This window comes from Callorhinchus milii, unplaced genomic scaffold (genome assembly GCF_018977255.1).
Source record: "Callorhinchus milii isolate IMCB2004 unplaced genomic scaffold, IMCB_Cmil_1.0 Scaffold19, whole genome shotgun sequence".
Lineage (NCBI taxonomy): Eukaryota > Metazoa > Chordata > Chondrichthyes > Chimaeriformes > Callorhinchidae > Callorhinchus > Callorhinchus milii.
In genome coordinates, this window is record NW_024704760.1 from 2,349,345 (window position 1) to 2,366,397 (window position 17,053).

At 39.7% G+C, this 17,053-nt stretch overlaps 1 protein-coding gene across 5 annotated transcripts in view; it reads left to right on the top strand.

Moving 5' to 3' along the window:
• Window positions 1-7,776, top strand: part of LOC103182465 (plasma membrane calcium-transporting ATPase 1) — a 54,794-nt gene extending 47,018 nt beyond the window's left edge. For 2 of the 5 annotated variants that reach the window (XM_007899496.2, XM_007899497.2), the window contains 3 exons: window positions 117-299; window positions 936-1,022; window positions 7,317-7,776. In XM_007899496.2, the coding sequence (XP_007897687.1) occupies window positions 117-299; window positions 936-1,022; window positions 7,317-7,631 (585 nt within the window). In that variant the 3' untranslated portion in view covers window positions 7,632-7,776. Of the gene's footprint in view, window positions 1-116; window positions 300-935; window positions 1,108-7,316 lie in introns of all 5 variants that reach the window. The other 3 variants (XM_007899498.2, XM_007899499.2, XM_007899500.2) reach the window with 2 other exon arrangements.
• Window positions 7,777-17,053: the final 9,277 nt, after the last annotated feature.

Sequence of the window (17,053 nt, forward strand, 5' to 3'; positions counted from 1 at the left end):
GTGTGTGGTGAGGGGGCGGTGGGTGGCTGCCTTGGGTGTTAGGACGACCTCCTAAATGTTGCTGAAATGTTCAAGTGAAGCAAACTGTGAATAACGCTCCCGGATTGCCTCCTCAGTTCATTTCCTCGGTTCCAACGAGCCGGCTGAAGTTCCTGAAGGAAGCCGGGCACGGAACAACTAAGGACGACATCCCCGAGGCGGAGTTCATGGAGGACATCGACGAAATCGACCACGCGGAGATGGAGCTGCGACGAGGGCAGATCCTCTGGTTCAGAGGTCTGAATAGAATCCAGACTCAGGTATGCTGACAATCCCACAGCCCTCCACAGCCACGGATGTCGAAAGAGCTGGACGAACTAGATCTACAAAGCTCGCCGTTGCTACTCCTCCTTCTTCCAAATGTCTTCAAAAAAAAATATATATATATATACCTAAACTGCCCCCCTGGTCTAGGTAACGTGCAGCACTGGTAGAGTTGTACCATCTTTCTTAGTTGCGTCCACGATTTTGTGTTGACCTAGTCTGAAAATAACCTTCTGCTTCAGGAATTCTTCTATTTTTCTCTCTTGAACTGACTGTCCTACACATTTCATAGTGCCTTTCCCCGCTCCCTCTAACCCCCTCCACCCCACCTTCACCACCCTCTTTATTGTTGTTGTGGGGTGCTTGATCTCGTCCATTGAAACCAGGTCGTTTTAAGAAAAAAACTTTTTCCTGGCTCTCTCTTTCTCTCTCTCTGTGATTTCTGTTTCCTTCTCTTGCATGCTCTCATTCGTTGTCTTACACGAGTGTGGACGTGTGTATGGTTCCCTCCTTCCATCCCACCCACCCACCCACCCACCCTCCCTCCCTCCCTCTCTCTCTCTCTCTCTCGTTTTTCTCTCGCTCTCTCATCAATGTGGAGCAAAGCTGTCTTACTCTCTGATTCTTTGCAGATGGGCGTAGTGAACACATTCCAGGGCGGACCTTCCCTGCAGGGAGCGCTGAGGCGACAGCCCTCCATAGTCAGCCAGCACCACGATGTAAAAACTCTTTCTACCCCAACACATGTAGTGCTTTCTACTGGCAATACTACTCCTACTACTCCTGCTACTACTGCTGTGGGGCGTGAGTGACGGTTTCTTAAAAACTGCATGAAATTAATTCATCTCCGTCCCATGCACTTATATAACTTTACTATCCTTTTTTATCCCCCCTTTTTAGTTTCCTGAATGTTCTCTCATCTCAGCCTGTTTTTGTTCTGTACTTTTTTTTATTTCGAAGGTTGCTGCATCTAAATGTTTTCTTTTTCTCACAGGAATGACGTGTTGTTTTTTTTCCAGGCGATTCCTAAACACAAAAAAAAAGGTGCAGTTTTTTGTTAAAAAAAAACATAAAACAAAACCAAAAAACCAAACAAACCGCTTGCAGGGTGCAACGACTATTGTCCATTTTAAAACTGTTCTCTCGGACCAATAATCTTTTCAGTTTTACTTGATCGCTCGCTGGCGGATAAACCAAATGTAATTCAGATGCGTGAATCAGATTGAGGCAAATGTAACGTGACCTTTTTTCCCCCCCCACCACCCCCCCCCCCCCGACTGTTTTACTGCAATAGTTCTGAAAGACAGAGGTCATTTGACTATTTGAGTTTGACTCGGTGGCTGTACCATTGTCAGCCTTGCTAAATACCTGAAGAGATTTCGGACACGTAATCATATTGCGTAGAGGTGGTGGGTTGCAGTTATCAGCTTCACGCCGTTAGATCGTGACCGCTTTATCTTAACTGTGGTTCTAGGTGAGTGGTGTATTTTTGACCACTGATCAGATCAATAGAGATTAATAATTGATTTGAGTTGGGCATCAGTTTTGGAAATGGAAGTGCGCTGTAGAAGGTCCTTCTAAAATGACTGGATCAATGAACCCGTTGATCCTAGTTCACCTGTACTGCCATCCCCACTTTCATTCTGTATCTTATGCAGTTTGACCCAGGCGTTGGTTCACAATTCCCTGCTGCCAGCAGTGGAGGCAGCAACAACAAACAAATGACATTTGTATGAGGACGTCCCAAGGAGCTGAAAGCATAATTGCGGTTGTTGTGATTTTGTCCATGTGCATCTTAAGGACTAGCAAATTTATATGGGGGGTGGGGGGGATCGGGGGGAAATGAAAGGCAGGAAAGAAAAACCTTCCACAGTACAGCGCGCCATATGACCCCGCAGGGCTGACACAATGCAGAGCTCTTGACATGACGTTTTCTCTCCGTAGTGTGTTGTAGTTGTACGTAGTCTCTGAACACTAATCCAACTTCGTTCTTGTGAAGGGCTTAGCAAATCAGAGGTTGGATCTGGATCCATTCTACCGTGTTGTGGTTGTGCCTTTTTTTTTACCTCTTTACTTTTTACACTGGAATCAATTCAGACCGCTAATTAAACTCTTCGTTCCAGGAAATAAAAAGTACTGTGACCGCCCCCCCCATCCCCCTTACATCTCTATAGAATTATTATCCCTTGCAAAGTCCCATTTTCCTGTGTCTGAATAGTGTTGACTTGCTGCCTTTATTATAGTGACATCCCCAAAAAGACCCCGCCTCTCCCACTCCCCTTAAACAAACTTTGTATTGCTCTGTCGATAATCAATGCATATGATATGTTGATTGAAATTTTTTTCAAATAATCTTTGCACCTCTGGTACGCCCAATAGAATAGACCCTTAATCCAAGCTTGAGTCTGCGGTGTAAACGCTTGTGTGCAAAACCAAGAGGTTACAGGTGTTTGGATTGCAGTGAGCTTCACTGCATGACTTGAGGGGCTGTACAGTAACCTTTCTGGTAGAACTCTTGAGCCTCTCGCCAACAAGCGCCCGACGCTGACGCAGGAAGCATTGGGACTTCAAAGGCATAAATAACGTTCGGACCATGTATTGATTGGCACACATTCTTTACGTCATAAAGCTGGACTTTAGTAAGTAAGTGTGGACAACTTTTTCTGGTGGAAGTGATTTTTGGGGGATTGATGCTGATCAATGCATTTTGCAGAACCAAATGAAATTTGTTTCATGGCCACACGCAGGCCGCAACTATCTTAAATGGTGTTTATTATAGAGGTCGTTCTACAGGTAAGGTTCATTGTGGAGAATGAGAAGCAGCACTGGATACAGTGAAGTGCCTTTCTTGAGGATGAAGTATAATAGACAAAATAGACAATATCTGCATTGCTGGAACCTCGTGCAAAACCTGTTAACGTGGGAGTTGACTGTTGCCATTTTCAGTTGTTTTGCCTTTTAACACAAAAGTGTGTGGGGGGGGGGGACTCACTCTTCAGTATCTCGCAAGTAATTCAATGATACTGTTGTACAAATGCAGCCACCGTCTTCCTAATCGGTGACCTTTAATTACTGGAAGCCTGGCTCTTTCCAGGTAAACAGCTTTCCTTTGCAGCAGAAGACGTGTCTGTTCGTGAAGGTTTTTTTGTTGTCTTTTAGCTACTGTGTGTGTAGTTGTTTTTCTGTGGAAGACGTTCCTTGTTGGGTTTTTATATCACCTGCTTTTAAGCAGCCAGCATTGCTTTGGGGGCTGTTGTGTTGTGTGGATTTTCGAAGGGATGATAGTTCTTACCTTTTGTTTGCCCTCTTCCATGATCTTAAGGTGAAGGAGTCAATGCAGTAGGTCAGCAATTAGAAGGACGGTTCTTAGCAATGACAAGAAGCACCAACACATTTCCAAGGTGGGCTGGGGCAGGAGAGATTGAAGATGAGATTAATTGGTGATTCATCTCATGGCTGTGTGTGTGTGGGCGACTTTATTTGATCATTTAGGCTGCTCGGCTTTGAAGCAGTCAAACTGCAAGATAGAAACTCTGCCTGAGAGTGTTTTCTGGATTTGAAGATCCTCTATTGAAATCTCGAGTGATTGGAATTCTAAAGCAATGTTGAATCTCTGCGATTTCTTTTTGTGAATTGTTTTTTTTTTCCATTTGAAGTCATCCTTATTGTGTGAACTTCACAGGCTTATTTTAGTGTGACAATAAGTCCAATTTGAACGAGGCCAACTTGAGTGTTCTGGGGCGTTTAAGGGGGTTTCCACCATAAGATTTTCTGGGTCAGAAGATATCCACGTTCTAGTGATGTCCATAAGCATTTGCTGTAACCAGAATAATTAGCAATTCGGTAAGAGCTTGTTTTATACAGTGCAATGCAGTTTATATTTATATAGCTTCTTTCACATCGGGAGATAATAATAATCCCTGCATTTGATATAGCACCTTATCACGTCATTAAGGTCATCCCAAAGCAAGTATTGATTAATACAATGGCTTTGAGTTCATCTAGGGTAGCATTGATGCAATATTGATGCAATACCAGGGTTAAAATTAGGTTTGGGAAGAGGGATTAGTTTCCACAGAAAAGGGAAAGTCAGATTGTCTTTCCTTTGGAGAAATGTTAACCTGAGTGTCTGGGGTGAGGCATCAGTAAGGATTTCACAATAATAGGCTGAATCTGCTTGAAATCCTTGTCATATAGACACAGTTGTTCTGAAAACAAGTAAAACAAATTGACTAAAGGCATAGCTGATGACTGGCTGTAAAAGTGCATTAGCAGATCAATAATTATCATTCAAGGCATATGTACTAATGCCATATGGGGACAGATTACTAATGGTCCACTATTGTCATAAATTAGACTTTGCTCCTGGGATTTGCTCCATTTGTGGTTTTATTACAATGTACCATTGTCCTGTCCGGCTCTGAGCAGTGGGTTAATTAACCAATGGCCAAACTCATTGTGCTGTATTGGCTTCTTTCACTTGCTGATATCAATCGTTTATAGAAGACAGGGGAAATCGGGATTGAGGTTAGAGTAAAATCTCAGATTCTATTCTAACTGGGAGGTCAAACCTGCAACATTCTGGTCAGAATTCAATACTAAGGAGCTAATACCAGCCACTGTTGGATCGATGGGCTGAAAGGGCTCCTTGCTTCAACCTTAAAATTATGTGACTTCTGTCAACATCTTTTAATTCTGGTTACACAGCTTTGATTTCAACGTAAGGAAAAAAAGCAGAAGTGTTTTTCCATGATGTCCAGTTGGAATGTTTTTGCCATTTCTGTGCCTTGATAAGTGAATGTACCATAGAGCTAATCTACGCCTTAGTTGGAAAATGAGCAGTGGGACCAATAATTATTCTCCATTAAATCCTATTGTATCTAGAACCTCTATTTTAAAATGTTTTCCCCTAACAGATGGGGACTGAAGCATCAACATTGCAGCACAATTAATGGGTATTAAAAGTCAGATATCCCAAATACAATGACACTCAGCACTACGTGCGATAATCCTGTGCTCCTGCCACTCTCACTCCCGCACTCACCTTGTCTCATTTGGCTTGAGTTTGCGTTGGAACGGATGCAGCTGGCAATTCCCCCATCACTGAGAGGGAATTTGGCCGGTGCTGACTCATGAATTTAGATGAGGGGGTTTTTTTGCTTCAAGGTATCAAAGGTGACAACCAATTGACATAAACATCCTGTGATCGAAATGTTGAAAGTCGTTTAAAAGTGCATTTCTTCCTAATCCACCGATGCTTAGTTTGCAGAATTTTACATTAGTCTGATCCAGGTTCTTGGCACAATGTACTGAAAGGAGAAAGCTTCTGAAAGCGTCAAAGCCAATGTGTCATTGGTGCATGATGAACCACGCTGCACTTTGTTGTATGGGATGACGTCTCCGGGTGAAACCAGGTTTGCTTTTGTATAGCAAGCTTGCAGCCATTGGCCTTCCTTTAAAGGTTCCACCGAATGGAGTATTGGGCCTTGTTCTCAAATGTTTCCAGATGTTGTCTTTTATCTGTTGCACTGCATGTCTGTGTTTGCTGATTGTGAGCTTGTTTACCATGGTGTTCAGCTTGTCCTGCTCTTACCGGGAAAAAACATTACCCCACCATTCCAAAAAGTGATTTCAAACGCTGGCATGAGGAAAGATAATGGTTGTTATGCATCGTGATTCCATTGTGCTACTAGTTCCCTTGTATACTTTGAATAGGTAGACTATATTCATTTGGTTTTCTTTCTACTTACAATTTATATTTAAACTGCAAAGTCAACTTTAGCCTTTTTTTCTGTTGCGTTTTGGTTCAGTAGAGTAACTTTGCCCTTATTCCAGTGTTCACATCTCTGGGATAGTAACTAGGATTTTTTGTGGGGAGGGAAGAGAAACGAATCTAACCCACTTTATTGTAGCTCAGTCTGGTTATTATAGAATCCAAACACTTTGTACTCAGGTTTGTGCCTGAATGCTGCCAGTTTAATCCCCTACATTTCCTGGGTTAACATTTACTGCTATTGTGTGGCAGCAACACACTACTCTATTTAATCAGTTGATCCTCTCTGCTGGCTGCTCAGGATCTGAATTTAATCTGTAAATATATCTAACCGTGGAAGTAAATCCCGTCAATAATATCAATGGTAAGACAACTGTTCGACGACCCAACGTCATCGTTAAACATGGTAATGTTGACTCCATTACTCCCAGCTGACCAGATTTAATGTCCACTGGGGAAGGTGTCTAGACCAAACTCTGTTCTTTTTCCTGAAAGGAGAACAGATCACTTAGTTACCTTCACCTCTTGATGTCTGGCTCCTGAATGCTAATAGCTAGAAGTAGGATATGGGGAGAACTTCCTGATGTGAATAGCTGAGACCTTTATAGTCATGGCCTTCATTTGCCTCCCCTCCCCATACCCCCACACCCACCCGACCTTCTTTCACCAATCTTAACACTTTGGGGGATATTTTACACTTCAAATTTATCTCGGTTTTTGTTTTGTGTTCAGTTCAGTTGATGCATTTGCTATTTAGGAGCTCCTTTTTAATCCCTAGATTTTTTACTCTCAAATTGGGTTTTGCAACAGCTATTTTGTCTCTGTAGCGACTCATCCAGAGGTTCCCACCTTCCTGTCGATGTTGGGAATATTACCTCGGAATCTATTGTGAAACGAGTCATTTTTTTTAATTAAAAAAAAACTTGTCAGGCTATTTTAAGTAGTCTCCATAATAAACATAGGAAAGTCGATTCTTTCTTTGAACATTTTTATGTTGAATGACTAATTTAATTTTTCTCCATTCATCACCAGTTACTTTTTCCGGTACATCTTGTCTTTTTTTTTACAGCTTCCACTGCACACAGTCAGTCCTGACCACTTAACATAAGCAACATGTGTGATGGCCATTTTCTCACAGCACAGTGTGCCAGAAACAGACCCGTTGGGTTGGTTGTTGACCTGAGATCAGATCGCTTTCTAACTTTTGTTTTCTTCTTTGTTGGCCCCGTCTCTCCCTCAGATCAAAGTGGTGAATGCGTTCCGTAGTTCCCTGTATGAAGGGATAGAGAAACCGGAATCTCGAAGCTCCATCCACAATTTCATGACCCACCCAGAATTCGGAATGGAAGACGATGAGCGTCGGATCCCGCTCATCGACGAGACTGATGTAGAAATCAATGGACTCTCCAACCGTGTTGGTCCAAGCCCACCACATTCACCGAACAAGAATAACAATGCAGTTGACAGTGGAATTAACCTCCCCATCACGGACCCTAGCAAGTCTGCCTCGTCTGCTCCAGGAAGCCCCCTACACAGTCTGGAGACTTCAGTCTGACTGACCCCCCTGAGCTCCTACCTTTGAACTTGCAACTTTTCACATTGTATTTCCTCTTTTTGTGCAGGAAGCAATTAAAAATGTGTATTTTAGTTGGCAAATTGATAGGAAATCCTCAGATCCTAAAGCATTTTATGTAGATTCGGAGGGAAAGGGGGGGGGGGGGTGGGGGGGGGGAGGGAGGGAAGGTGTTGTTGTTCCTGGCACTATGCCGTTTAAACATGAAATGCCATCTGAGGTTTAAAAGCAGACCAACCTATCAAGCCAAAGGAATGTACAGAACAGAGAATGGTTAGTGGATTCAAGTCGTTTGAATGCACCAGCACTTTGCAATTTACAAGACTCCAGTATATGGTCACTTATTCTCTGTTGCTCTTTTTTTCTTGTTTTCGATGACTGGAAATGAGTCCTGAAGCCATGTTGAGGAGAGGGGTAAAATCCCAAGGACAAGTTGGATAAGCTTTACATTTTGACCAGTCATTTTTTTTTTTGGTTTGGGTACCCAACTACTAAATGGCTGACTACCTCCCCAGCTTTTCACGGAAGTAAACAGAAAGCAAAGTCTTGTAAATTTCAATGTGCAAGTGGTGCGTGCACCTGGCATTCAAACATGATTTATCTGCTGGCGAGGTTCGACGCAAGTCTGAGAGTGACAGTAAGCCAGTGACGTTATTCTGACCTACAGCCCCAACTGTTGATTAAAAAAAACAAGTTAGTGTCTTTCCAAAGCAGTCTTCAGATCAATGATTTTCTATATTAGGGCAAATTGTTAAGTGTTTTTTTTTGTTAGGGGACGGGGAAAGAGAGAGGGGATGTTTGTCTCCTTGTGATTCCTGTTGGCCTCCTGGCTTATAGCTTCCTATTGAAATGAAGAAAAAAAAATCAAATCTGCTGATATTCTGTTGGTTGTAGCATCAAAACCGTGTTCTGTCTTCTGGCAAGGTGCCTGGCTGGATTGAAGGCTTAATGAGCCAGTCAGCAATATAATTATTCTGTTCTAGCCTACAACCCATTTGCTGGAAGTTGCTCGGATGCTTTCAAACAATCCAGGTCAGCAAACTTCCAAATTCTCTTTTTGAAATTGTATGTTTACTAAATAAGAGGGAATGATTACCCATGGCTAAGAATATAGTTTTGAGGAATACATTTCAGGCAGTTTATTTGCTACTTTCTCGTTGATACAGGATGTAATTTCGTAGCAGCTGTCCAATAGTAGCAGTATTTTGGGGCAATCAATGTGATGCAAATACACAATTAAACTGGAATAAAAGGATACCAGGTTAGGTTTCTAACTCATAGTGACAGAGTGAGGAGAGCCTAATGGAATATTATGTACGATCATTTAAATGTTTTGAAGACTTGTGTAGGAAGCTTTTTTCCTGAACAACAGTTATATTACCACATCAGGTTTATTCGTCCAAGTACACATCCTAGTAATGATACAAGGTTGAGTCTCACTTCACCCCCTTGATCTCTACATGCCTGTGCATAGATATGAACACAATACTTCCGGAAATAGCCGGAATTATGCCCATGCATTGATGTCTTAATTCAGTGAAATCAATGATATTTTGCCAGAATGTAGCATTCCGTGATTAAAATGCAAGGAGAAAAAAAGTAAGGCTTAGTAAAACCAGCACAAGCTATCAACTGTTCAGTGAGCAAAGTCAGCTTTAACCGAGTTTATTATAGGACTGAAGAGTTGGTGAATGCTGCAAAACTTGTGCTGCAGATTATTTTGAGTACTGCACGGCAGAATTGGATAAGGGAGAAATTATCAATCTGTACACACCAATGGTTTGATAGTGTGGAATTTTATATTTGATGGTATCGGGTTTAGTTCTGTGTCACCTTTGATTTATGTGGACTCTGGGCTTTCTGAGCATTTGTCAACTAAAATATTGCCATGAAAAGCTTACCATGTGATAACATCTGAAACAATAAAAGTGCAATATTGCATAAGTCAGTATAGCTGATCCTTTTGCCAATTGAAATTTTGGGGACATTGGCAAATATTGAATTACCCAAATTTGCAGTATCTCTTTTGTTAGCGTAAATATGCTGTGTATTTTCTTTTTTTAAAAAAAATGACACATGCTAAATGGGTACTCTGATTTCCACTCACCTGGTTTAATGCATATTTTCACTGTACTGAGAGAAGATGGCTGCAAAATGTATTTCTAAAGGCAGCTGTAATCTTTAGAACCTAGTGTAAAGGAAAAGATGACTGTAGTAACGCAGAGAATGCTTATGCAAAATAGGAATCTTGTAATTTATCTTTGGTCATAAAATTATATTCCACAGACCAACCAAAAAAAAAGGGATACTACAGGTTGAAAAGAGCATAATGTTTAGTTTACAAAGAATATGGCTGCCCAGGTTTTCCTTATGACCGACAAAAGAAGGAAATGCAAGATTTTTTTTTAATCTCTATGCACTAAATGTACTTTTGGTTTAATTTGTATGTTGTACGTTAGAGTAGTTGACACTAGTAGCCAAACTGAAATCTTTTTTTTCTTTCTCTGAGGGCACCTTGCTGGCAAAGTGGTAAGACCAGTTGTGTTGCATGATTTGCAGGTTTTTGGGGTCTGGACAGGTGAAAAGTCCACACTATAAGTTTGTATGATATTGTCCCAAAAGTCCTCTGGAATTCACTAGTGTTGAAAATGGACAGTTCTGCCTTGACAGGAAATTTCATTTGCACCAAAAAGCTTAATGCACCTCTGTATGCACACCTGGGAATTGCATAGTAAGAGAATTTCTGAAACGGAACCAAGATGATAAGATGAGGGAAACGGATCGTCTCTAGGCAAACTAAGGTAACGAGCACATGCCTACTTTCTAATTGAACCTTACCAACAAAATCAAAGGCTTTTGTCTCCAGGCATTTTATCCTGCAGTCAGGGGTAGTTTCTTGAAACTATGGCTGAATTGAAGTTTTTTTTCCCCCCCCCCCATTAATTAGAAGTTGCTTTTATAAAACATGCCCTTATTTTTGTGTGAACACACTCACTTCAGCATGTAGCCTCCCCATCTCATTGTATAAATTGTGGCTTTCCAGTGCACTCTTTCCCTCCATCCAGTCAGCACCTTTGGGCCTGACGCATGTTGGCTGCAGATTGCAGGTGCGTAAAGCATCTTTCCTGGTCACTCAGTAACTCTGTGAAAGAATCTCTTTCTTTTAAACCTGTAACTTTATAGTAATCCGAAGTAATATCTCAATCTAGAGCTGAGTGTCTGTCGACAACAGGATGGTTTATTTCCTTCCAATACTCTCTCTTGCCTTTCAGTCACAGAATTTGACAGTCTACCATTTCAGAGAAATTGGAAGAAAACCATATTTCCCCAGTGGTAATATCTGTATCAGACTAAAGGTAGCGCATGTTGAATTTTCTGGAAACACGATTACTTAAAAGAGAATCTCTCAAGCGAACATTCATTATCCAAGCTCCAAAGGGCTGTAATCTCTTTCAGAGGTGTACATGTTTATTGTGGCCCTAGTGAAAATTAATGCTGAACTGTGAGGCCACTGCCATGAGCTTCATCTCAGAACCATTAATGTCATTGCATTAGAATTAATGCACCCAAACCATTCCCTTCTCCCTTACCCCCTCCACCCCCCCCTCAAAATTGGCTTGACTCTCGTACTCGAGGTGCATCAACCATTCTGTGTTATGGGATTCTAGTATAATAAGTCAACCAACAAATTATTGTAAAGATTGTATGGGAAGCATGCTTCATTTTCACATTAAAATGAAACTTGTGTACAATAAGTTTAAAGCCTAATTTATCATTGTTGTGCTCTTGGGCTGGAACACTGAACCTGATTAGCAGCTCTTAATTTGTGGAAGAATTTAAGTGATGTAAGTGGCAAATGGTCTTCAGGGACTGAACAGCGTAGTAAGGCAATAGCACAGACTATCCCCATGCAGGGTGTAAAAGGTTTCTCAATTTGACGGGAACATTGAAGGTTTAATAATACTGATCAATTGATAGGCAATAAGGATAACTTGCTCACATGGCCTTTAGCTGCACCTTCTCGGCCCATGGCTTTTGGCATTGTAACTACAATTAAAATAGCCAATTGTTTGCTACTAGATTCCCCCCTCCCAACAGTGTCAGTATATTACGCCATTTGTGTTTGTTCACATTGAAGTAACAATGAACCTGGAAAATCCTGGGCAAAGATGGTAAAGGGAAAATCCTAGATGGAAATTCTCATGAAAAAATGTTGCCAGACGTCTGGGAGACTAATTGTAATTCACATTGAAAGATCATGTGCGTCACTATCACGTTCAAAATAGCAAGACTCCTGCGCCTGCCTGAAGTAGTGCATCCGAGAGGAGCCTTCGGATAAGTTTGATTGCCAACTAAAACTTGTTTGGAAGTCGGGGTGGGTGGAGTGAAAAAACGCTGACTTAAGAGATAATGCACTTGTCACTATATAGCTAGGGCAGATCTTATAAGGCCAACACTCTTGAGATTAAATTTGACCAACTGCTAAAAAGTTCAAACTCTATTATCTGACAATGTTTTAGTTGTGCAAAGAAGTTGCATAAAAATCACAAGAAGGTAAGTTGCTCATTTTTTAATTCTCCCCCCTCCCTCTCCTCTTTCCTCGCTCCCCACCTCCCCTTCCTACCCAACCCTTTCCAAGTTTTTTCTCCAATTTCCCAGTGCAGCTACTGGTTTATGTAAGTGAAAATCTCAGTACTGTCATTGTATTAGCTGGTCAATTTGTTTTAAACATCTTGTGATTGAAATCTATCCAAGTTTGACAACAATGATCCAAGTTTCCTTCATGTAGTACCTTAACTAACAGTTAAACTGCTGCTGAAGAGTGGGAAACATTGTCCATTTTAAATCTATTCAACTTATTTTCAATATATAAATGCAGTAATTTACTGGGAAGTGACCCAGTTTGTCTGTCCACGGTATATAAAGTGTGTTTGGAGGGTGATGGTTTTCTTAGAATCCGAGGCTGCTCTAATGTGTCCTGATCTCTACAATGTTGACTTTCGCTTCCAGAGACAGCAGTTTAAATGGATTTTCTACATCTCCTTTGCAGCCCAATGTCCAAGCTGTTCGGTGACTAGAAGATAATGATCCTCAGTGACATCAGAAGTTGTCATCACAGTGAATGACAACAGCCAAGCAAAGAGTAGAGAATAGTTAAGAGGGCCGTAATAATGTGGTTTCTTTCAATTTCTGTTGGTAATGAAGTATTGCTATAAAGACCTGTACAGTATTTTGTTGAACACTAAATGATGTGTGTTAATAGAAAAAAATAATTTTAAGTCTGAGCAAAATTATCCTGTCCCCTCCCCCCAAATTCCTCAGGCTCACTGCTTTATCATGTCAACTGAGTGAAAATAGGATGTTTGTATTGCCGTGGGTTTTATGATTTCTACATAGGTCAGAAAACAAACAGATGTTACATCTTAAAATTGTATATAGAGGAAACCACAGTTCCCAAGATCAACTGGTCATTACAAGGTTAGAAAGGCAACGTAATGTGAGTACATCTTTTCATTTTCCAAAGGTGTATCCTTATGGTATGCAACCCAAAAAGTACATACCGGTTGGGACTGAATGGCTGTAATGTTTTGTGTAATTCAATAACCCATATGAATACTGGTTGTTTCTCTGCCTGCCTGCGATAGCAAATGGAAGCTGTCAGGTGGACAGTGATCAAACTAGAAAGACAGAAGGGAAGCAGTTTATAATTATCTTTACCCTAAGCGGATTTTTTTTGTACAGTGTATCTCTACCTTGGATGTTATCTGTATGGATTAGCTTTTTTCATCCTGTAACTTTGCGGTCAATCATGGGCACACTAATTGCAACAGGAAACTAAAATAATAAATTAACCTTAGGGAACAAATCTGTAATTGATTGGTGCCCCTCGATTGTAACTCTAGAAAATGTTAAATGTAATTCTCAATCTTGTCTAATCCTATATAAGATTTCAGTAAATAAGGTCAAAAGTAGGACACTAAACTCTTAAATTTAGATTGACATTTCATTCAGGGTACAAGTTGGTGACTTTTACCCTCACCATATTCAAACTCAATTATTTGCAGCTGATTGATATCCTTGCAGTCTGGTCTGGTTTTAAACGAAGGAATCATAACAACAATCTATGGGGGAAGAGAGTCAAAATTCTGAAGTGGCAACAGGATATATAAATGGTTGTATCACAGTGCATATAGTATTTGTAACCAACTATCACTTACTGGTGGTCAAACTTTCAGTTAACATTTGTGATACTTTTGCTACAATAATAAAATTATCCTAATTTAAATTTTTTGGTCAACATTGCTTTTCTGGATAAAGTTTACATTTTTATGTATTTTCTGTCCTTTGCTTAATTTAAAAATGAGCATCACTTTTTTTAAAATTAAAAATGGCTAAGTTATTGAATATGTACGGTGCTCTGGCCTAAGGCTATATATCTTGTTCAATACACGTTAAAATAGCACAGCTTCGCTAACCTATGCCTTGAAAAATGGTATACTTAATGCTGTTCTTGCATGTGTTTATATGTGTATTTTGTGAAGCAAAGTGCTGGTGAGTGCAATGTCCACACACATTGCTAAAAACTGATCTTGAGTTTCCTTCCTACCTCAGTTACATAGGAACTGAGGGGAATTAAGCGGTTAGATCTGCCTCAAGTTTACTACTTTCAACAAAAACATTCGTTAAGTGTATTGAATAAATACAACAGATCTGTTTTAATGTGGGAACATTCAAGCAGTCGTTTCACACAACTTTTAACTGCAACTGAAAACCATAAGCTCAGTTGACGGTGTTATACAAACCAGTGGCACTGGGTAGGGGGCTGTCAAATTGCTTAAGCAAATGTTTTTCTTCAAAAAAAGTTTTGATCTAAGTGACTCCATCATTCGATAATGAAAGTAAACTTTTATATATAAAAAAGCAGGCTTATGAGGTAAATAAGTAACTAGCATAATGCACACTGGTATTTTTCGAAGGAAGAGTAAAAAAAGTTTAGAAAATGATGTGGTGTGCATGACTTACTGTGGTGGAGCAGAGCAATACGTACCCTGGCCACGATAGTTCAGCTTGGGAGTGTTGATGCTGTAGCTTGCATTTTGATATTCTCATTACCAGTGACATAACCTATAAAATGTTCTGCATGTATTTATATGGTTCTTGTGTTGGAATGAATAGTCAAAATAGCTTCTTCCAGAACTGAATCTATTTACAATATAGTACATTCAGCCGGGAAGCAAAGACATTTAAAAAGAATGCAATGATTTAACAAAACCAAGTGTGATTCTAGAAGAGTATTTTTTTACCAGCAGCCTGCATTTGTGAATCTTGGATAATTATCTTGCACGCTTTGTGTATTGAAAGAATGCATATTTCTCTCATCAGTTTATGAATAACTTATCTTGTTTTAAATAAACTTGTCATTTTTGTTTATGTTGAACTATGCAAATGGATCGAATTTCAGTTATTCTGTGTTTTAGTGCAATGTGTTTTGGAAGATGTGTAAACCATTTTTGTAGTAAACATGTGGAATGCAGTTTCTCCTCTTTTCCTGTTGAGCAAAATTCAAAGATGTCACTTGAGAAAATACAAATAAAAACCTTGATGAATGGGAAAAACTTGGCTTTCTGCCCTGTCAATCATTCTACATTTACAACTAGAATGTTTCATTTGACCTACAAATACAGTGACTACACATTACAGGAAACTAGCACTTTTGAGGCTTTTCAATGTACAAAGATGCCATTAACAGGCTGAAATTTAGACTTACTGAGTTGATTTCAACTAAAATTAAATCAATTGGACGTTTCACCAATTAATAGGTCTTCTAGCCGTTATTTCTCTGATTTATTTCTTCATTTTAAGATATTTGGAAGGTCGCAAAATCTGCCAGCTTCAAACTGTGCTTTTGAGAATGTAAATCTAATATATGGATTTTTTTGACCAATTTTAAACATTCAACAGTCCATACTGAGCACATGAGGTAAATTAAATGCATTTTAAATATAGAATAAGCAGGTATCAACTCTGATGTCTGTTTGAAGTAATTTCTGCATATAAAATTCAACTAACTATATAACAGGGAAGTAAATATACAGCTGGCATAAACACTAGTTTCTAATGAATGTCTTTTACATACAAAGGGAATTTAACTTCTCAATGGTGCAAACATTTCAGGACTGTTTTTTTCTTCCTTGTGTGAAAAAATGTTTAAACTAATTCATTCACCAAATGTAAAACAAGATACACTTTCAAACTAAATAAAATTAGCACCTGTCACAACCTTACTTACCAAACAATCCTGAGGCATGGAAAGCCACACATGCCGCAAACTTATGCCTTACCACTGATAGTTTCAGCCCACCAAAAGGAAAAACCATAGGTTCCTAAAAGAAAATACAAGGTTTTAATCAAAGCAATGCAAAGTTATAATCGAGTTGAAGAATTTTGGGGGGAGGGAGGGGAAAGAAATCAGAAAATGTCAGGAAATCTTATCCACTGCAAGGGGTTCAATAGCTTTGTCTATCGGCTATAATATAAAAAGAACTAAATATACTGCCGTCATAAACATTAGGTTTCTAATGAGATTAGACATCTTTTAAAAGCAAACCTCTGTGGAATGACGATGTGTGAAGCAATATTCAGCATTGTGAACCGGGTTGAAAGAACACGAACAAAGGTAAACAAATAAGATATTTATTAAGTTTAAATTACAAGTTGCTCCTCATTAATGTTGATAACCGATTGTTAAACTTTCAAATATATATTAACCGCTTTCTCTCTCAAATAAAGATGACAGATGGACAATGGCAGTGGTTTGTTAGCATCATACAAAAACATGACATTTGGTTTCAAAAATATATGCTACATTACGTAAGTTTCCATCGGAAAAAATCAAAATTATACAGACCTTTTGTGCAGGAAAGAGAGGTTAAACCCACACATTAATATTACCAAGGATACTAAATGGCAGATGATAGCTGTCAGAATGTTAAATCAGCCGTAAATTACAATAGCAGACAGACACACAACACAAGATCTGACGATTGCAGAAAGTGCCAGGACAACCTGTTTTACAGAAAGACATCCTCATTCATCAATACAAACTAAAACCTAGCAATGTACCCTACCTATCCTTGTCCCACCCACCCAATTCAACGAAAACAAAAAGAACTGGCATCTATATAGTGGCCTTCACGCAGGGTAGCATCCAAGAGCACTTAATTCAAAACTGTTGGTTGTTTAACAATCCAACTTACTTTACAGAAAACAAACGTACCTCAAAAATGAACAAATTATAACACCCAACTTGCATGTATTATAGCACCCTTCACACCGGGTAGCAACCCGGATCGCTTAACAGTGGCAGAGTCTAAAATAAAAAATACAGCACTACGAATCGTCAT